Source organism: Eschrichtius robustus, chromosome 12 (assembly GCF_028021215.1).
Source record: "Eschrichtius robustus isolate mEscRob2 chromosome 12, mEscRob2.pri, whole genome shotgun sequence".
In the NCBI taxonomy this organism is placed as follows: domain Eukaryota; kingdom Metazoa; phylum Chordata; class Mammalia; order Artiodactyla; family Eschrichtiidae; genus Eschrichtius; species Eschrichtius robustus.
The window spans coordinates 124,779-144,151 of NC_090835.1; the positions used below are offsets into that span (position 1 = coordinate 124,779).

Below are 19,373 nucleotides of genomic sequence, written 5' to 3' on the forward strand. Positions count from 1 at the left end.
CTGTGTGATCCTAAGTGACCTCTCTATGCCTCTGTTTTCCCATCTGTAAAATGGACCTAGTAGGAGAGGAGTTATGGGGGTTGAATAAAATCATGTGTTTCAAGAGCATAGCACAGCGCTGGGCCCCCTTCCTGCCCTTGCCCACTGAACCTTGGCCCGGGGCTCCTGCCCCGTCCAACCAGCGTGTCCATTACACTGTTTCCCAAGAGGACTCCTTCCTCCTCTGTCTCTTTGCCGGGGGCGGGGGTGGGGGGGTGGGCGGCAGCCACCTTCGAGAACACCTTTCTGTGACATCGAGGCTGTGTAGATACTGCACTGACCACTGTGGGGTGTGAGTGGAACTGCTTGTGCAGGTGGCCTGCAGGGTGGTGTGGGCCTGCGGTCCGCCTTTGCTGCATCCAGCTGTACTGGGAGGAGTGGGAAGGCACAGTGTCCAGCAGCCGAGCTCGGCAGCCCGGAGACAAGGACAGCGAACGGCGTCTGCAGTGAGGTAGGCGTGGGTTCCAGCTCTGCCTTTGCGCTGCGTGTGCTGTGTGACTTTGGGTGAGTTGCTCTACCTCTCTGGCTTCAGCTTTCTTTTCTGTAAAATGCAAAGAGTTGAGGCAGTCATGGCTGGCCTGTGTGTCACAGCACCAGGCCCGGCGTGCAGTGGGCCCTGTCTCAGAGCATGTGGCTGTGAAGTGCCCAGCGTAGGCTCGGCACGTGGTGGGTCTAACCAGGACCTGGTCAGGCTGCTAGAGGCCCCCTGCTGGGAGGCAGATAAAGTTCCCTCCCGGGCCCGTGATGGTGGGTGGGTGAGTCAGCCGGAACTGGGTGATGAGGAAGGTCTGGTGGCTGTGATTGGCTCTGCCGCCACCATGACGTGATTCCTCAATGCGACCTTCCGAAGGGCCAGGAGCAGGGCCTCGAAGCCCCTCTGCCTTGAGTCAGGGCTGGGGCAGATGTCCGCCCAGCTTGGGTGGTCTCTTAGAGGAGGGGCTGATTTGCACCACGTCTTCTCTATCCTCCCCGCCAGCTCCACGAGCACCGTCCAATATGGCAGCAGCCACATGTGGTACCTTACTGGACAGCAGGGATGGAGGGAACATTCTCCATCACAGAAAGTTCTACTGGACACTCACCCCCCAACGCCGACACAAGCTGGGTGCTGCGGGCTTACCAGGATGACTAAGAAATGACCCAGCCCCCAAAGAGCTCAGCCATCCGTTCGTCAGACACTAATCAAGGCCCTTCCAGGTGCAGGAGGATATTGTGAAACCGAGATGTACACGTTCCCTGCCTTCACAGAGCTTCCTGTCCTGCAGATGGACAACTGGCTCCCAAACAGAGACTCAAAGTAATTCAGGCTTAAACAACGGAGACTTTTATTTTCTCTCCTGAAAGCCCACGTTGGAGAGGCAGCTCTGCTCCGGGACACTGTCGGGGTCTGGATACCTTGTACCTGTCACTCCCCACCCTTGTCTGCGTCCTGCCTTCCAGCCAGCACAGAGGAAGGACTTGGAAAGAGGCTGCCCTTCCCTTTGCAGGGAACTCAGAGCCACTGCCCACACTTCCTGCTGGTCAGCCGCAAGGGAGGCTGTGAAATGCAAGCTTTCTTCAGGGCAACTCTGCTCTGCTGAGAACTGGGAGTTCTAGGAAGGGGAGAGTGAGTATGTGAGGACTTTGCTACAGAGGGACAAGCATGAACTAAATGAGCACACACATAAGTGGACAAACCTTGAGGAATGCTTTGACGGAGAGGTACATGGTGTTGGGAGAGCATAGCAAGGAGTCCAGGAAGGCTTCCCTGAGGAAGTGGCATTTGAGATGTGATGCACAGAATGAGTAGGAGCTAATGGGGAAGGAGGGTCACAGTGTCCACAACAAGGGCAGCAGTGGGTGCAAAGGCCCTGTGGTCGGAGGGAGCATAGCCTTCTCAGGATACCTAAGAAGCCCTGGTCGATGAAGGTCACAGAGGTCTTCTGCAGACAGGCGATGAATTCCCTGAGAAGGAGCTCCATGGGGTTGGGGGTCAGAGATATCTACTCAGTTCCAGGCACTTTTCTAAGTTCTGTACTAATTAATTCATTTAATGCTTGAACAACCCATAGAAGTTGTACCTGTGTGGTTCTCATCTTCAGAGAAGCAGATGCCAAGAAGGGATTAGATGTGCGACAGACTTACGGGACTGTCTTGGTTCACTCGACAGACATTTCTGAAGTGTCCTAGGTTCTGGGGATACAGCAGTGAAGAAAAAAATCCAAGTCCATGTTCTTAGGGACCTTGTCAGATAGTGGGAGAGACAGGCAATCAACAAATAAGAATATAAATGTTTCACTTTGTTTGCCATCTCTGTTTTGAAGAGCACCACCTGGCCTCTTTCTCTTCTCCTTGGCAAGGAATTCCTGGTAACAGATTCTGCCCGCTACATCAGGAGAGTTTCCCTCCCCTGACAGGACCTGGGGTAAGCGCTGCACGTAGCCGGGCAGGTGCACCTTTAGGCACTTGAGCTGCCAGCGTTCCCATTCACTGACTCACTCACTCATTCATTCATTCATTCAGCCAACCCAAGTCGATGGAGCTCCTCCTCTACTCCAGGCCCTGTACCACGAAGGACAGGCACATGAGCTCCGAGCCAGCCTGCAGGTGGGACGCAAGGGTGAGATAGGACTACATCCTTAAGGAAGTTAAGGGGGAGCTGATATCTGAGGGATGAATGGGTTTAACCAGGCCAAGGAGGTGCTGGAGCGGGGGGGAGAAGGAGCCAGGTAGGAGGCACCTGTACAAAGCAGCTCCCTGGAAGCTAGTCAGGGGTGTTCTGGGTCTCTTTGGGGACAACTGGTCTCCTAATTTCGCCAGTGACCAACTCCTTAACCTGTTTGGCATAGATTCCCCAGCACTGTTTAATTTCTCTCAAGCTGACCATGCTTGCTTTAAGTCTTCAAGAAATTCATTAATTCAACAATTGAGCACTTACTGTGTGCTTGGTGCTGGAGATATGATGGGACCAAATGGACAGAAATCACTGCTTTGGTGGAATTTACACTCTATTGGAGGAGACAAAAAGCAAATGAAACAAAATGTAAAATATATAATATGTTAGCAGGGAATAAGCACCAAGAAGAAAAGTTCAACAGGATAGGGAAAGAGGAAATATTAGGGAGAGTGTGAACATTTTAGATTGGGTGGTCAAGGCAAGGCTCCCCGAGAAGGTAACATTTGAACGGGTGATAGAGCCACGGGGGAAGAGCTTATAAAGGCAGCAGAAATAGCAAGTGCAAAGGCCCTGAGGTGGGATTGTGCCTGGTATGTCGGAGGGGACACAGGGGGCCATTGTGGTTGGAGGGATGTGAGCAAGGGGGAGAGGAGTACAGGGAAGGTTGGGGTCAGGATGGGGGCCGACCCTGTAGGGCACTGAAGGCAGTAGTGAGGTGGGAGCCATGGAATGTTCTGAGTCAAGGAGGGACGTGATCTGACTCAGGTTGTAACACAGCATCTTGGCTGTTTTTCAGTTTCTTTTTTTTTTTTTTCTCCAGTTTCATTGAGATATAATTGACATATGTCACTGTATAAGTGTAAGGTGTACAACGTAATGGTTTGACTTACATATTTTGTGAAATGATTACCACAATAAGTTTAGTTAGCATCTCATATGAATACAGTAAAAGCAAAAGGAGAAACAAAAAGGTTTTTTTCCTTGTGATAAGAACTCTTAGGATCTACTCTCTTAATGACTTTCATATATAACACACAGCAGTGTTAATTGTATTTACCATGTTGTACATTACATGCCTAGTACTTATTTATCTTATACCTGGAAGTTTGCACCTTTCGACCACCTTCCTCTAATTCCACCCCCTCACCTTCCTTTGGTAAATCTGATCTCTTTTCCTATAATTTCGTTTTTGTTTCTGGTTTAGGTTCCACATATAAGTGAGACTATACAGTGCTTGTCTTTCCCTGCTCAGCTTCTTACTAGCCTGTGCCGAAGCTTCCTCGTGTGCTGAAGCTATGGATGTGTCTTTGTTTCCAAGCTTCTTCTGACCTTTCGGTGTGATTTTCACCAAAGAGATGGGGGACCCTGGCCTGAGAGTGTGTGAGGAGCAAAGGACCAATGACAGGCAGGGATGTGCCCGGCTCTCACCTGCACAGAGACAAGGCAGTGAGCTTGAACCCTCCAGAACTCTGTCTCTTCTATAAGAATGGGTGAACTCCGTCTGTTCCGTGGATTCTGGCCACGGCCTCCACAAACGTTCAGACAGTGCAGACAGCATCATTACCATCCTCATCCTCAACGCTAGTGTCCCCCAAACCCACCGGCCAAGCCCCAGTTTAGCTCCTCGTGGTAGCAGGAGCTGCATCCGTGACCCTGCTCTGTGCACGGGGAGGGCCCCGGGATGCAGGATCCAGCGCCCGGCATGTACTTAGGAGCCCAGACCCCCAGCATTCCAGAGAGCCTGGACAGGTCCTGGCTATCAGTTCCGGTTCTAGCAGTGTCCTGGGGAGGAACGGAAACGCTCTCCGCCTCCCAAGCCAGGAAGGGAAAGGATGCAAGCTCCGTAGAAGGCGCTCTCTGCCCACCATCCTGGTTGTCCGGAAGATGCCTTCTCGGGGCAGACGGACGGGCCTGCTCACCCCTCCTCCCTCCTTACCAGCTGTGTGTCCGGGAGGACCACGGCCTCAGAATCCTTCTCTTCATCTGTGAAATGTTGGCTGAGGATCCGACAGGTGTGGTTAAAGGGCGCGCTGGGTGCGCGGCCCCCTCAGCTCACGTGTCTCCTGGGCCGCTCACTCTGCGCCTCGCGCTTCCTGTCTCCGAGGGGCTGCTGCGGACGCCAGCGAGCGCGCTCTCCCGAGGGGGCTGGAGGTTCACCTGGCCGGACACCCGCCCGCATCTCTTCAGCAGCGTCCCCGACAAGTCCTGGCTTTACCTGTTGGCCCGCCCGGGGTTGCAGGTGGGAGCCGGGGAGAGCGGGTCGGGCCGGGGCTGCCCCGCGGCGCCCACCCCGCGTGGGCCCTTCTCGGAGCCCCACGTTCTCACCTGGGCTAGAGCCTCGGGAACGGACACCGCGGCCGCCGCGAGCCCGCTGCGAAGGGAGGGGGCCGGAGGGGGCGGGGCCGGGGCGCGTGACGCGCGGCGCGGGCCAATGGGGCGCGCGCCCGGGGCCGAGCCTCCTGCGAGCCTTCGCGGCGCCCGCCGCGTCACGTGAGCCCGGGAGTGAGCGCCGAGCGGGCGGCGGCGGCGGGGGCTCCGCCGCAGCGACGCGGGCCGGGGCGAGCAAGAGCGAGTGCAGGACGCGCGGCCGCCGCCCCCAGCGCAGCCCGCAGGGCCCCGGGACCGCCGGGCCTGGCCGCCGGCCGGCCGTGCGCCGAGTTCAGGTGGGAGCGGCGCGGCGAGGACGGACGCGAGTGGACCGGGCCTGGCGCGCAGGGGGCTGGCGGGGCGCAGGCGAGCTCGGGGGGCGCGGGCGGGCCTCTGCACGCCAGGCCGGGCGCCCGCACGGCTGTCCCAGGCTCCGCGTGAGCGTCGGAGGAAATGTCGGAGGAGCGGGGTAGCCCCGCGCGGGGCCGGGGGCGGACAGGCTGGTGGGTCAGCGACCCCACGTGCCCACCGGCACTTTCCCCGCGCGGGCCGGTCAGCTGCCTAGGCGCCTGGCCCCGCGTGTCCGTGCGCGCCTCGCGGGCCGGCCTCCCATATGGCGGGCGCGACGGGGCCTGCGGGCGGGCGGGCGCGCGGCGGGGAGGGGTGGAGGGGTTACTGTCGGTCACCGCCGCCGGCCCGCGGGAGGGGGCGCGGGCCGAGGGCTCGGTGCCCCGCGGGCGGCGCCCCAGGCTCCGCCTGCCCCCCTTTCCCACACACGTTCCCACACACGCGGGGACACCACGCGGCTCCACGCGCGAGTGTGTCGCGGACGCCCCTCCCGGCTCTCACCACGCCCCGCACACGCAGTCACACGGCAGGAACTCGCACCCCCGCGCGGTTAGCGGAGCGGGGAAGCCACCCCGCTCGCCGCAGCGGTCCGCTCGCTCTCCCTCCCCTCGGTCGGCCCCCTGTGGACCCTCCCCCCGCCACCCCCGCTGTTTTCTGGCCCGGGTGACAAAATCCCCAAGTGCCTGAGCCCCTGAAATCACTTCCCCCCAAGGGTCGGGTGGCTCGTGGGGAGCCCCGCCGCCCCACAGGTGCGAGGACGCTGGGCTCGCGACTTTGGGGCCTGCGGGCGGCGCGGGAGTGGAGACTCTTATTTTGAAGGGCGGCCCCCGCCCGCCGCCCCCGTGATTTGCACGCTGACCCAATGGAAGGCCCTTGGCCGGCGCTCGGCTTGTTATCAATTACATGTTGTTCCTGCAGCCGCTGTGTCCCCGGGAGGATAAACAGCAGGCCTGGCCGGGCCGGGGAGGGGCGGAGTCCGGAACAGGGCGTCCCTCCCCCTGCACGCAGCCTGCGTCTCTGGCCGTGCCACGTGCTGCTGTGTTTCAGGGCCGGCGCCCGGCGCCCAGCAGCCCCTGCTGGGCTCTCAGTGCCTGCGTCCGCCCGGGCCGATGAGCCCTGCGTTAGGACCCACGCGGTCTGCTGCTGCTTACCACCTCCACCCACCCACCCCCCCCCCCCCCCCCCCGGCTCCCCGCACCACCCTTTTCACTCAGTCAGCAAAGTTCTGCCAGGTCCTGTTTCAGACTCTGGGGTAACAGTCAGAACGGCTTATATTCTGGTGGGGAGGTAGACAGAAAATGAGGTACACAAATACATAACTAAGATAGTTTCGGGCAGTGGCAACTGTTAGGAAGACTGCGATGTGGGGTGGTGTAACAGAGGGTGGTCAGAGAGGTCCCACGGGGAGCGACTTATGAGCTGAGATCTAAATAAGGCACTGCCTCCTAGAGTGCTGGGGAAGAGGGGTCCACGGAGGAGAAACAGCCAGGGCCCTGGCCTGAGGCCATGAAGCTGGTGAGCTTGGGGCACAGCCAGTGTGAGCGGGGCAGGTGGAGCTGAGGTCTGGGGCGGATGGGCAGGGTCCAGGTTCTGGGCTGCTGGGACGAGATTGGGTCCCATTTCCTTGGGAATCTAAGTTTCCTCCTACCCCGCCCTACTGTACTTATTTATTTCCCCCTCTATTTCTTTGGTATCATTTAATCTGTGAATATCTCAGTTTGTATCTCTAAAATGTAAAGCGTCCTTTGAAAAGTATGTACCAACCACAATACATCATCACATTTAAAAATATTAACTGTAATTCCTTAATATCATGGAATATTCAGTTAGTGATCACATTTCGGGGGAGAGTTTCAAGGGCAGGAACTCGGCCCGGTCTGCCCCTTACCGCCTCAGTCCTGGTTCCAGGAAGGCTGGAGCCCCCGGATTCCTAAGCATCACAGCAGAGGGGCAGAAAGACCACATACTCACCCACTGAGGCTAACCCTGAAGGCTAGTGCTGACGGGCATCTGCATGAACGCCTGCCCCTGTAGTGAGTGCTCAGCATGTGCTAGCTCATTGGTGTTACAAAAGCCCAGGAACTAGGCACAGTTGGCAGGATCCCCATCCAACACATGGCACAGAGAGGTTGTGCCACCTGCCCAAGGTCACACAGCTGGTAAGTTGCAGAGGCAGGCGCTCAGCGTGGGCGACAGGGGAGAGGGGGGTCTCAGGCTGAGTGTGGACTCTGTTCTTCACATTATCTGGCATTTTCATTCCTTCTCAGCACCCGATTTGGTGAATAGTGTATGGTTTTAAACTCCCAGTTTTAAATCCTTAGCTGAATATTTAAAACCAAAAGGCCAAACGTTCTCCTGCAAAACTGCCCTGGGTGCAAACCTGCCACCTTGCCTTAGCTTCCTGGAGCTCTGTGAAGCTTCCCGGACACGGTCATCAGAGCATGGAACAGATGGGAAAATGAGGTTTGGGAGAGCGAGGCCTTGCCCAAGGTCACAGCTGATGATGACCTGCCCCTGGTTGGGCCTGTTGACTGTTGGGCAGTGCTGGGTGCCAGGTGCAGGACTGGTGCTCGAGACAGAGCAAGGGGGTGGGTGCAGATGTGATGCCAGGCAGCAGAGACTCTCTGGCTTTCGCTGCAGAACACCCTTTCCTCAACCTCAGCAAACACCCCGTTATGGTCACTGGGTGGGGACAAAGGTCCGCAGAGGTGGCCCTGTCACAGCCAGACACTGTTGACTCTCCTTGGACACCGGACCCAGCATGGCCTTCAGCTTCCCCCTCTCCTCTCTGCTGACGTTCTCTGAGCCCCTCCTGGGCACCAGCTGCCTCACCAGGAGCTGGGGACACAGCCGCGACCCGACGGCCCAGCCTGCCCTCATGGAGCCGCTGGTCCAGTAGGGAGACGGGCGTGAGCTGGGCCTTCCCGAGGTGGTGAGTGCTCCACGGGGCGCAGGCCAAGGGGTCTTGTCTCCCACGCAGCGGGCAGTTGTGAAGTCAAAGGAGCTAATAGCTGGGCTCTGGGACCTGGGTGCGTTCTGCTTCCTTGAGTTACCGCCACGGGGCATGGCCCTTGCACCACTAGTAAAGCCCCGGGAAGGTGCCGACCCAGTTGAGAGCGTTTTGTGAAGGCCTGTCCCTGCCTTCCCTGATTCATAGAGCAGGCAGCTGAGACAGGAGGGGTCCGAGAACTGGAGGGTGGGGGGCTGCCCCTCTTCAGATGGGGAAACAGCCCGTGAGGGCGTCTGATTTTCCGCCTCCAACTAGACTTGCCTGATTAAAATACAAACTGCCCAGTTACATTTGCATCTCAGATGAAATAATTCTGTGATATAAGCCTGCCCCATCCAACGTTTGGACACACTTATATTAAAAGCTGCTCATTCTTTAGAATCTGAGTTTCAAGTTTAACTGGGTGGCCTTTATTTTTATTTGCTTAATCTGGCAACCCTACCCAAGCTGCAGCAACACGGGGGTCAGAGGGCAAGTGGCCATTCTCCTACCCCCTCCAGTGATTCTGCAGGAATGAGGCTGAGGTCAGTTGTCCTTGGGACGGCAGTGGCTCTGCTCAGCTGGACAGGGGTGCCGCCTGGCTGTTCGGGGTGCAGAGAGCCTCCTCACACGCTCACCCTCTCCCTCCCGTGCACTCACACCCAGTCACTTGCAGACACACGCACGTTCCTTCCCAGAATTGTTCTGGAAAATCTCTGTGCAACCACAAGAGCCGGGTTGTGCAATGGGCTTGGAGAGCACTTTTGCAAACAGGTGGTGCAATTTCAGAAAACACTCTTGCAGACAGAGTTCTCCCGTGAGCCAGGATGGACGCAGGACCCAGGCGTTCGGCAGTGGGAGGCTGTGGCTGGCCACGGAGCGGGGTCAGGCGCCCCCGAGGTGGCGGGAGCGTGCTGCCCTCCTGACTGGGCCTCCTCCTTCCTCTCCGCAGCCGCCCCCGGCACGGCCAGGCCAGCATGGTGGACCACTTGCTTCCAGTGGACGAGACCTTCTCGTCGCTGAAGTGCCCCGTTGGCTATCTGGGTGACAGGCTGGCTGGCGGGCGGGCATACCACATGCTGCCCTCGCCCCTCTCGGAGGACGACAGTGACGCCTCCAGCCTCTGTTCCTGTGCCAGCCCTGACTCGCAAGCCCTTTGCTCCTGCTACAGCGGCGGCCCCGGGGCCGAGGGCCAGGACAGCATCTTGGACTTCCTGCTGTCCCAGGCCACGCTGGGCGGCGGCGGTGGTGGCAGCGCTGGGGCCAACGGCGGCCCCATGGCCTGGGGGACCTGGCGGAAAGCACCGGCACCTGTGAAGGGGGAGCATTTCTGCTTCCCCGAGTTTCCTGTGGGAGACCCCGATGACGTCCCAAGGCCCTTCCAGCCCACCCTGGAGGAGATCGAAGAGTTTCTGGAGGAGAACATGGAGCCAGGGGTGAAGGAGGCCCCAGAAAGCAACAGCAAGGACTTGGAGGCCTGCGGCCAGCTCTCCGCCGGGCTCCACAGGAGCCACCTCCATCCTGGGGCCGGTGGGAGAGAGCGCTGTGCCCCCCCACCGGGAGCTGGTGTGGGCGGCAGCCAGAGCCCGGGTGGGGGTCCCGCCCCCGACGGCCCCATCCCCGTCCTGCTGCAGATCCAGCCGCTGCAGGTGAAGCAGGAGTCTGGCGCCGAGCCCGTCTCCCCCGGGCAGGCCGCTGAGAGCGTCAAGGTGGCCCAGCTCCTGGTCAACATCCAGGGGCAAACCTTCACGCTGGTGCCCCAGGTGGTGCCCTCCTCCAGCTTGAACCTGCCCTCCAAGTTCGTGCGCATCGCCCCTGTGCCCATCGCCGCCAAGCCCATTGGGTCGGGACCCCTGGGGCCCGGCTCCGCCGGCCTCCTCATGGGCCAGAAGTTCCCCAAGAACCCGGCAGCAGAACTCATCAAAATGCACAAGTGTACTTTCCCCGGCTGCAGCAAGATGTACACCAAAAGCAGCCACCTCAAGGCCCACCTGCGCCGGCACACGGGCGAGAAGCCCTTCGCCTGCACCTGGCCGGGCTGCGGCTGGAGGTCAGTATGGCTATGGCGGTGGCAGGCCGAGCGTCTCCACGCCCCTGGGTGTGCTGCCGAGGCCACATTCCCCACCCTTAGATAAGGCTGCTTAGGAAGGGGAGAGAGGGGTGGGCAGGGGCAGGGCCAGAGCTGGCACACCGCCCAGAGGTTTCCTCGTGCCTCCAGATCCCTGGTCTGCAGTCTCACGGTGACCAGGTGAGGCTGCACCCGTGCTGGAGGAGAGGGGCTGGGCCACGCAGAAGGGCTCTCGTGGTGGTGACGGGGCAGCTCAGAATAGGGCAGGGCGGCTGCGGCCGTGTGCACCGCTCCTCGTGCCTCGGGGTGCCCCCAAGGGTGAGTACCACCCTTACTCCCCTTTACGCCTGAGCAAGCAGAGGCTCAGAGCAGCTAAGTAACCTGCCCAAGGGCACGCCACTTTGCAGAAGGGATTTGAAGCCAGGGGTCAGATTAGAGAAGTCACAGCCTGAAAAGGCTGCTTCCCCGACCAGAGGCACCAGCTGTCTTTACAGAGTCCTAGGGGACCTGGCGGTGGGTTTGGGAAGCCAGAAAGGCCAAGGGAGAGGGAGGGCCAGGCTAGGGGTGCTGCATTGAGGGCGGGAGGCTCCTTCCAGGCTCTCGACTCTGTGGCACCGCGGGGGAAACCAGCTCTCCAAGGGGTAGGGGCGGGGGCTTGCCCAGGGTTCCCCAGCCCATGGGAGGCCAAGCTGGGCGGCACCCCTGTGGCTCTCCCCCAGGCCCCCGGGGGGGCTCACCTTCCCGGAGGGCACGTCCACCTTTTCCTGAAGCTCAGGCAGCAGGTCAGGAGCCGACACGCTCAGGGGTGCCCCCGGCGGCTCTCCCCTGTTTAGGACACCCTCCCTGCAGGAAGCTAGCTTGCCGGGGAGGTGCGTGTGCTGCCGACACAGTCTGGGTCTTGGCTGGTGCGGCTTCCGTGTGTGTGTGTGTGTGTGTGTGTGTGTGTGTGTGTGTGTGTGTGTGTGTGTGTGGAGCAGCAGGCACGCTGGTGCGGCTTCCGTGTGTGTGTGTGTGTGTGTGTGTGTGTGTGTGTGTGGAGCAGCAGGCACGCTCTTCCATGTGCAGAACCGGACCTCACGAGGGGCGTGTGGCTGTGTGTGCGGGCTCGTGTCTGCACCTTGCCGTCTCCACGTGGGTCTCTGCTGCATGACCAAATGTGATGGTGCGTGTGCGCGTGGCACGTTTGTACCCTGGGCGTGTGTGTGCGTGGGTGCACGCGGCACACGGGGGCCAGTTTGCAGCTTTTGTTTCCTGCTGGGATCTCATCTGAGAGCACCTGAGAGTTGGCCCCCTGGGCAGAGGTGCTGGCCGCAGAGTCCCGGCTGGCCAAGGCTGTGGCGTGGCTGGGAGCTGTGACCTGAGTGTTGGATGTGATGCTGGCGGCCCCTCGCCATGGAGCGCTGAGCTGGCCGGAGAAGGGGCTTTTCCAAAGGCGCCCACAGACCTGAGGGCTTCTTCCAGAGCCCCAGCCCCAGCCCCACGGGCCTCCCGCCTCCCGGAGAGCCTCAGGCCGGGGGGCCGGGTGTGCTTGCAGGGCAGCTTGTGGGGCCTGTGGGCTGGCGGGGTGCCATGTTCAGTGGTCAGACTCGGGGCCGTGCAGGGGCTCAGCTGCAGGAGAGGGCGTCCTGACGCCTGGGGTGGGGCAGCCAGTGGCGACGGTCGGAGCCCCAGCCCCGATCTGCCGCTCCCGTGTTGCCCTCCAGCGGTCCCCTGGGCGAGCCTCGGGCTCCCATCTGGAAGGTGAGGACTTGCTCCCTGCCACTGCCTGCCAGGGCTGTGCGCGCAGGGGGGCACAGCAGCGCCCCTTCCCAGAGGTTGTGCGGTCGCTCTCATACGAGGTCAGAGTGTGAGAAGGACCCGGAAGGGGTTGGGCCCGGCTTCCACGTGGGCGGCACCCCGGGTCGGAGGCACCCAAGACTCCCAGGCCTCGGCCTGCGCTCTCCTCGTGGCGGGGCCGGGCTGTGGAGACGTGGCGCAGCCTCACCTTCCCGGGCACTGTCCCCGGCCACTGCTGACTGTTGGGAAGGGGCCCCTCTGCTCAGAGTGAGGCTGGGCGAAGCCGCAGGGAGGGAAGGCGTGGTCTTGGTCACAGCCACCCGCCGGCCCGCTCCACCGGGAGGAGAGGACCTGCGCCCTTCTGGGCCGCCCCAGAGAGCAGACCCTCAGCCCACAGTGCTTTACAGGGGGGCACGCTCAGCCCCGGCACAGCAGCCTCAGAGGGACTGAGTTCCCCATGGGAGGAGCTGTATGAGCCAGAACGGGATGTATGGTGGGGATTCAGCTCTGCCACTGTCTGAGCCCTTGCACGGGTCTTGCCCAGGACCCCCTTGGCAGGGGCAGGCATGGTGGGTGCCTGCCACAGTGAGGTCTCCCCGGACCCCCCTGGGAGCCGTCCCTGCCACCAGCCACTCCTGGAGCTTCTCCCAGGTCTGGGTCTGGCCTTCATGGGGTCACATGTGGCAGACGCACTGCCTGGCCGGGAGCTGAGGGCGCCCCCCCCACCCCTTGGAAGGGCTGTTTCTCCCCGGTTGGTCTTCAGGGATCCTGAACCCCTGGGAATGTGCACATGACGTGAGTGTCCCTTAAATATGGTCGTAGCCTCCAGCTGAGGGACAGAGATGGAGGGAGTCCTTTCAGCAGTTGGGTGGAAGGATAGATGGGCTTTGGGGCAGCTCCGTCGGGACCCAGCTCGACTCCGTCGAGTCACCAGCTCACAGGCACTCACTGAATGCCAGGCACTGTTCTAAGATTCTCAGAGCTGGAATTCCCTCCACAAATCCCCACACTTGCTTGCATACTTCCTTCCACGGGGGACTCATTACCTACTCTGGCCTTTAGGCCTACTTTGGTACACTTAGATTCCTATCCAAACTCCTCATTCCGGCCCACGGGCACACACGGTCTGCTCGCCAGGCTCCCCTCCGCAGCGCAGGCGCGCTCGGCCCTCTCTGTGCCCCGTGTGTCCAGGGGTCTCCTCCAGTGGTGGCTGTCGTCAGTCTTGCGATGGTTCTGGCTTTGTCCTTCCCATGTCACAGGCTCTTTGAGGCCTCCCAACAGCCCCGTGATGTGTCGGCACCGTCACATTTTACAGAGGGGGACACTGAAGCCCAGAAAGATCAAGTCACGTGCCCACGGGGACAGAGCACACCCCACCCACGCTGTGGCCAGCACACTTCTCCCACCTGCAGCCCCAGGCCCTCACCCCCTCCCCGGGCACCTACCGTGAGTCGTGGTGGCAGGTGTCCCATCTCTTCCCCAAGGCTGTCAGCTGCCAGGCTTCAGCTTATGGGCCGGGAGAAAAGAGCGGAGGGGTGACAACAGCGAAACAAAAGCTCCTGGCGTGCTGAGAAGGCTCCGTAGTCGTAGCAAGCCCATGAGCAGGCGTCAGCCTGTCGTCCCATTTTAGAGGGGGGGAAATTGCGGCCAGAGCAGTTAAGGAAGTTGTCCACTGTCACACAGCTGGTAAGTGGCAGAGCCAGGAGCTCAGCCCGCCTGTAGCCTCAGGATATCTCTGCAGCCCCCTCCACACCTCCAGTGCGGGGGGGTGGACCTCGCCCTGAGCCAGGCCTGCCCTCCGTGTGGGGAGCTCACCACCCCCAGACCCCTCTCTTCTTCCTGGTGGTCTTGGCGAGCAGTTGGCTCTTCCTCCTCTGGGGCTGGTTCTGGCCGTGGCATCGTGTCCTGTGCTCTGCCCTGCACACCTTTGGGCCGTGAACGGTGTCCCGCAAGGTCGTCACTGGCCCAGGTCACCAACCGCCCCTTCCTTCGGTGTCTGGTCCTGAACCCAGTATGCCCTGTTCTCCCCCCGTAGTGGCGTGGTTCCGGCACCCTGGACGGGGCTGGGGCCAGACTGTCCCTATTTGGATCTGACCGTCTAGGTAGAGCTGTTTGCCACCTTCCTAGAAACTTCCTTGCTTCCCTCCCGGACGCAGTTCCGTGCAGCGGAAGTCCTGTTCCATCCACGGAGAGTGCCCTCCTGCCGCAGCTAATAGGGATACTAACGACGTCCAGCTGCCCCACGTGGCGGGAGGCCCCAGAAGGAGGCTGGCAGGCTGAGGCTGCAGAGCCGGGGACAGGACTCGAAGCTGCGGCCCCGCGGCCGCGACCCTTCCCTGCAGTCGCAGAGCCCGAGTGCTGTTGGACAGGTCGCGCACTGCACAACCCTGGGGCACCGTTCCCACCGCAGCCCTTAGCCTGACTGTTCACAGCAGTGGCTTTCTGGCTGACGGAGGGGGCGGCTCCGGAGGGTCCTCTGGACCCCTGTGCTTCCTCGTCTTGCACCCCAGCAGCACCGATCATGGTCGTGACTCACCGGGGCCCAGCTCATAGCCGTCAAGCGATTGCCCTCCGCGCTCCTGGCCTCTGCACCCTCGCGGCCCTTGCGGCCAGTCTGCCCCCCCTGTATCCAGGGGGAGCAGCCTCAGAGAGCTTGGCGACGTGCCCGGGTGGTCCAGGCAGTAGGTAGCAGAGCCCACCTGGCCCCTGGCCCCTTCCCGTGAGGGCTGCCACACAGGAGAAAGTGGTGAGGGGGTACGGCGGGGGTCTTCTCAGGGCCCCTGTGCTACAGGGGGGTGGGGGCGTGTGGCTGGAAACAGCTCTTCTCAGGCCTGGATGTCCCCCGGCTGCCTGCCCCTCCCAGGGATCCCTCTGATGAGAGGCCGCTGTGGCCCTTGTGTCACCACTTTGGCCTCTGAGACAAGTCCTGGGAGGTGGGCAGGAATCCCAAGGACCTCACTGGACGAGAGAGGACGGACTCTGAGGCCCAGGGCAGGTGGTGAGTTTGCTCAGGGCCACGCAGGCTCGCCGTGGTGGGGGGACCTGAGCCATCTGGCCGCCCCGCCGGCTGTGGGACCCCAGCAAGCCCCTCGTCCCCTTCGAGCCCTCGCTGTGCTGGCGTCGGTCCAGGGGGGCTGGTCCTGGCTCCCTGACCGGGAGGGTGCGGCTGACCCCACGCCTTGTGCCTGGCGGGTGCGGGTCCCGCGGGGGCGTTGTTGGAGCCTTCGCCCCGGGCAGGCCTGACTCCGTTGGGGGCAGGTGGCCCGGGCTCTGGCGGCCAGGAGCCTTGATGCCACTTCCTGCCTGCACGGGGCTGCAGTGGCACACGCCGCCTGGCTTGGCTCTGTGGAGGAGGCCGGGCCCTCTGCGGGCAGCAGGGCAGGCAGGGCGCTGTGCAGGACCTTTGCTCGGGCCTCGGCTGCTCTGTCGCTGGTGACCCTGGATCAGGGCCTCATCGCTCTGAGCCTCAGTTTCCTCATCTGGCAGACGGGCCAGTTCCTTATTGGCAAAGGTAGCCGAGAGCACTGCTCTGTGCCTGCCCGGGTTGGCTCCCTGGGATGGGAGGCGGGGCGCCAGCCTCCAAGCACAGAAGCCTGGCCGTGTTGCGCCGTGGGGCAGGACCCTGGGCACCGGAGGGGCTGAGGGACGCCGGGCCAGGCTCCCCGTCTGGTGCTGAGGCCCTCCTGCCCTCCACCTGAGCCTTCCCTGGGCTTGTGCTTCTGGATCGTCCTGGCCCTCAGCAGGCTGTGGGACCAAGGCTTCCACACAGAGGGTCAGGCCCGAGGTGGGCCGCCAGCCCCGGCCTGGGCTGGGCTGGGGACAGCTGCTCCGGGGCGCCACCTCACCTACCTCTCGCGCGTGGCCCCAGGCCCACGGACAGGGCTGTTGGGCCTGGTGCTCCTGTTCACGTGTTCCTACGTGTGCACATGTTCACGTATCCATCTTTGTGGTGTGCACGTGTGTACACGTGTGAGTGCATGCACCTGTGTTCATGATGTGCATACGTGTGGCACGTATGTGTGTGCACAGTATGCATTGTGTGCATGCGTGTTCTGGGGCTAGAGAGGACTGACTGACAGCTCTCCATCCTCCCGAGGGCGCGGCCGTGTCCGCACTTCTGCATAAATGCATGTACTGGACACCTTCCACGCGCTGGGCACTGGGCTGGCCACGGCGTGTATGTCTTTCCTCATGGAGCTGACGGTCTAGTGGCACAGACTGACATTCATCAAAAAGTTGAAAACTGAAGTTGCAACAGTGGCCGGGGCAGAAAAGAGAAGTGCCTAGTGCCATGGGAGCTGAGGATGGGATGCAGTCCTGGAGGGCTTTCCTGAGGAAGTGACATTTGAGCTGAGCTCTAAGGGATGGGTCAGAGGGAAGAGCATTCCAGACAGGGAACAGTACAAGAGTACGTGCATATGTCCTGGGGTGAGAGAGGCCAAGGGCAGGTCGTGTAGGCAGAGCACAGAGGAGGAGAGCGTGTGTAGGGGGGGTGGGGTCTCACTGCCAGGACCAGGGTCGGGAGTGAGAGCCTGGAGTGCCTGAAGTTGGCGACAACAGCTAAGCCCTGTGGTCAGCTCGGGTCCCCCAGCAGCTGCTCCTCCCCAGAGGCCTCTGGGCTCCCAGGCTGGTGGGGGCCGCAATAGGGAGGCCACAGGGGAACCACTTAAACCCTCAGGAGCACCTCGCAGGGGTGCAGTTTTGCTTGGGGACATCTCAGGGGGCCCAGCTTTTAGGAAAGTAGGGTCCAGGGGTCGTGGGGGCCAAGTCTGAGGGCCCTTCCTCTCTTGTGGCAGAAGCGACAGAGGAGCTGCGAGCTCCCTGCAGGGCTGGGCAGGGGCTCCTCCCCGGGCCTGTCTCCTCTCGCGGGCGGGGGCTGCCCGTGCGGACACTCACAGGAGCCCCAAGTTCTGGTGTAAGGGGGGCTTGAGGCGCAGCTGCAGTCGGGGGCCTGTGGGGTCTCCAGCGGCCCTCAGGCCCCAGCACGGGCACAGGCCTGCTGTTGGCTGCTCTCGCCTCCCCGGAGGGGCAGCGGGGGAGGGGCGGGGGGGAGGGACAGCGGGGGAGGGGCGGGGGGGAGGGACAGCGGGGGAGGGGCGGGGGGGAGGGACAGCGGAGCCCGAGCGCTCCGGCCCGGGGCTGCCGAGGTGCGGCCGCTCACCGCCCTGTCCTACAGGTTCTCGCGCTCGGACGAGCTGTCCCGGCACCGGCGCTCGCACTCGGGCGTGAAGCCCTACCAGTGCCCCGTGTGCGAGAAGAAGTTCGCGCGCAGCGACCACCTGTCTAAGCACGTCAAGGTGCACCGCTTCCCCCGCAGCAGCCGCGCGCCTCGGCCCTGACCCTGACCGGGCCGGCGCCGCCCGCCCACCCGCCCCGCCCGGTACTTTGTAGCAGCAATAAGTTATTGGCCTCCTTCAGAGGGACTTGTCGACGTTCCAGGCCACCTTCTGGAGCCCGGGATGCGGACCCAGCGCCTCCACCCGCCCCCGCCTGGGGGCGGGTGGGGCCCGGAGGCGGCCTGGGGGCCCTAGTGCCTTCCTGCGGCCCGGCCCCTTCCCCGCTGGGCTCCCGGCCTGGGCCAGGGCTAGCGCTCGATTGCTGGGGAAGAAGAAATGTGCAGTTTTGAAATGTCAGTTCCCGGAGGGAGCCGTGCCGGGAAGAAGGAAGTAGGCCAGAAGTCCGGGGCTGCACTGGAGTGTGAGCGTGGCTTCGTCCCTTGGCCTGACCCCTGGAGGGTACGGTGGGGCGGTCTGGGGTGCAGGACCTGGCCTCTGGGTGGATGTGGGATTGGGTGACAAGCCCCCTCTCGGCGAGGTGGCAGTGCATGTGCTTGAGTTAAATGTGCCGGGCAGACGGACAGGTGCAGGTCTGCCCCAGGGCGATGGTACCGGTGTGGCTCAGCCCCTCATCCTGTTTCCAGACAAATCCAGACAGCCGCCTCCGGGGTCACCTTCAGGAGGAGAGGGGAGCCGCTGCATTGCGTGTAGAAGAGCTAGATAGAGCCTCCCAAAATCCTGATTTAGAAATGCATTCCTTATTTTGTCTAGAAATTAATATCAAATGAACTAGCTTGTTTTGAGAGGTTTATTTCACATCCTATGAATGTATGTAAATAAAATGTACATAGGTGCATCTACATAAAATCTTTTAATAACATGTCAACATTGTAAATTTGAAATAAAATCTATAAAGCTGGTGTACATATGTTACAATTATGTATATTTTCTTTGGTCCTTCATAAAAATATATTTACTTTGCCAATAAAAAGAAAAAAGAACTTGATAACTGTGGCATTCGTGTGCTGTTTTCCTCTGCTCTGTCAGGAACGGGGGTGATTTTGGGGGCTGAGTCTCCGTGTCTGCGTCTGCAGCACTCAGGCGACCTTGGTTTGTACCCGGAGGGATACAAAGTCTCCTTGGGTGTCCAGCCCCTGGTCCAGCAGTGCAGGGTCCCCACAGCCCCACTTCCACACCCGGGGCTGGGTCTATGCTCATTCTGGTTTCCTGGAGGGCTGCCTCTCTTCCACAGACCCACGGCTGCCCCATCCCAGCATCACTGTGGGAAGAGACCGCAGGCCAGTCCAGCCCACAGGGCCGCCGCTCCCCTGAGTTCCTGTCTGAGACCCTTGCTTGGCACTTCCCACCTTGTGTGCAGTGCACTGAGCATCTATCATGCACTTACTGTGTGCACCGTGGGGGGGGGGGGGGTGTGTGTGTGGAGCAGACCGTTTCCCCCCTCGAACGCCTCCGGGAGATGGTACGTTATCTCCACTTGGCGATTCTGAACCGATTAGGAGTCTTGACCAGGCGGAGGCAGACGCTGGAGGTGGGGGGGGGGCGCGTGGAGCGGGGGATGGCCAGTGCATGGGGTTAGGCTGCCGCCTCGACACAGCCCAGCTGCTCCGAGCTCTGGGGAGACGAGGTTGAGGCCTGGACCCATCTGCACGCCCTGGCGGGCTGGGAGCAGGGGCGGCAGGGACCAGAGAGCGAGGAGGGGCCGAGAGCTATCAAGGAGGGGCAGGGCAGCCGCATTGGGCACCGCAGCGAGAGGGCTGCCCAGTTCTCTGTCCACACGACGTGGAGGCCGTCCTTTCCCGGGGCCTGAGGCACGTCGTGCAGGGGGCTCTCAGT

General features: G+C 61.5%; 1 protein-coding gene and 1 long non-coding RNA gene across 3 annotated transcripts; one reads left to right on the top strand and one right to left on the bottom strand.

Moving 5' to 3' along the window:
• Window positions 1-1,347: 1,347 nt before the first annotated feature.
• LOC137773277 (uncharacterized) lies at window positions 1,348-4,993 on the bottom strand. Its single transcript, XR_011075661.1, has 3 exons — window positions 4,632-4,993; window positions 2,957-3,026; window positions 1,348-2,261 (listed from the first exon to the last, which is right to left on the bottom strand). It is a non-coding gene; the product is annotated as an uncharacterized lncRNA (long non-coding RNA).
• Window positions 4,994-5,199: 206 nt separating this feature from the next.
• Window positions 5,200-18,490, top strand: KLF15 (KLF transcription factor 15). 2 transcript variants are annotated; one of them, XM_068558200.1, is made up of 3 exons: window positions 5,200-5,358; window positions 9,352-10,449; window positions 17,420-18,489. In XM_068558200.1, the coding sequence occupies exons 2-3, from the start codon at window positions 9,377-9,379 to the stop codon at window positions 17,580-17,582; spliced, it is 1,236 nt and encodes a 411-aa protein (XP_068414301.1). In that variant the 5' UTR covers window positions 5,200-5,358; window positions 9,352-9,376; the 3' UTR covers window positions 17,583-18,489. The 2 variants fall into 2 exon arrangements, with proteins under 2 accessions (XP_068414301.1, XP_068414302.1); XM_068558201.1 differs by lacking the exon at window positions 5,200-5,358 and adding an exon at window positions 7,267-8,342 and having other exon boundaries at window positions 17,420-18,490.
• Window positions 18,491-19,373: the final 883 nt, after the last annotated feature.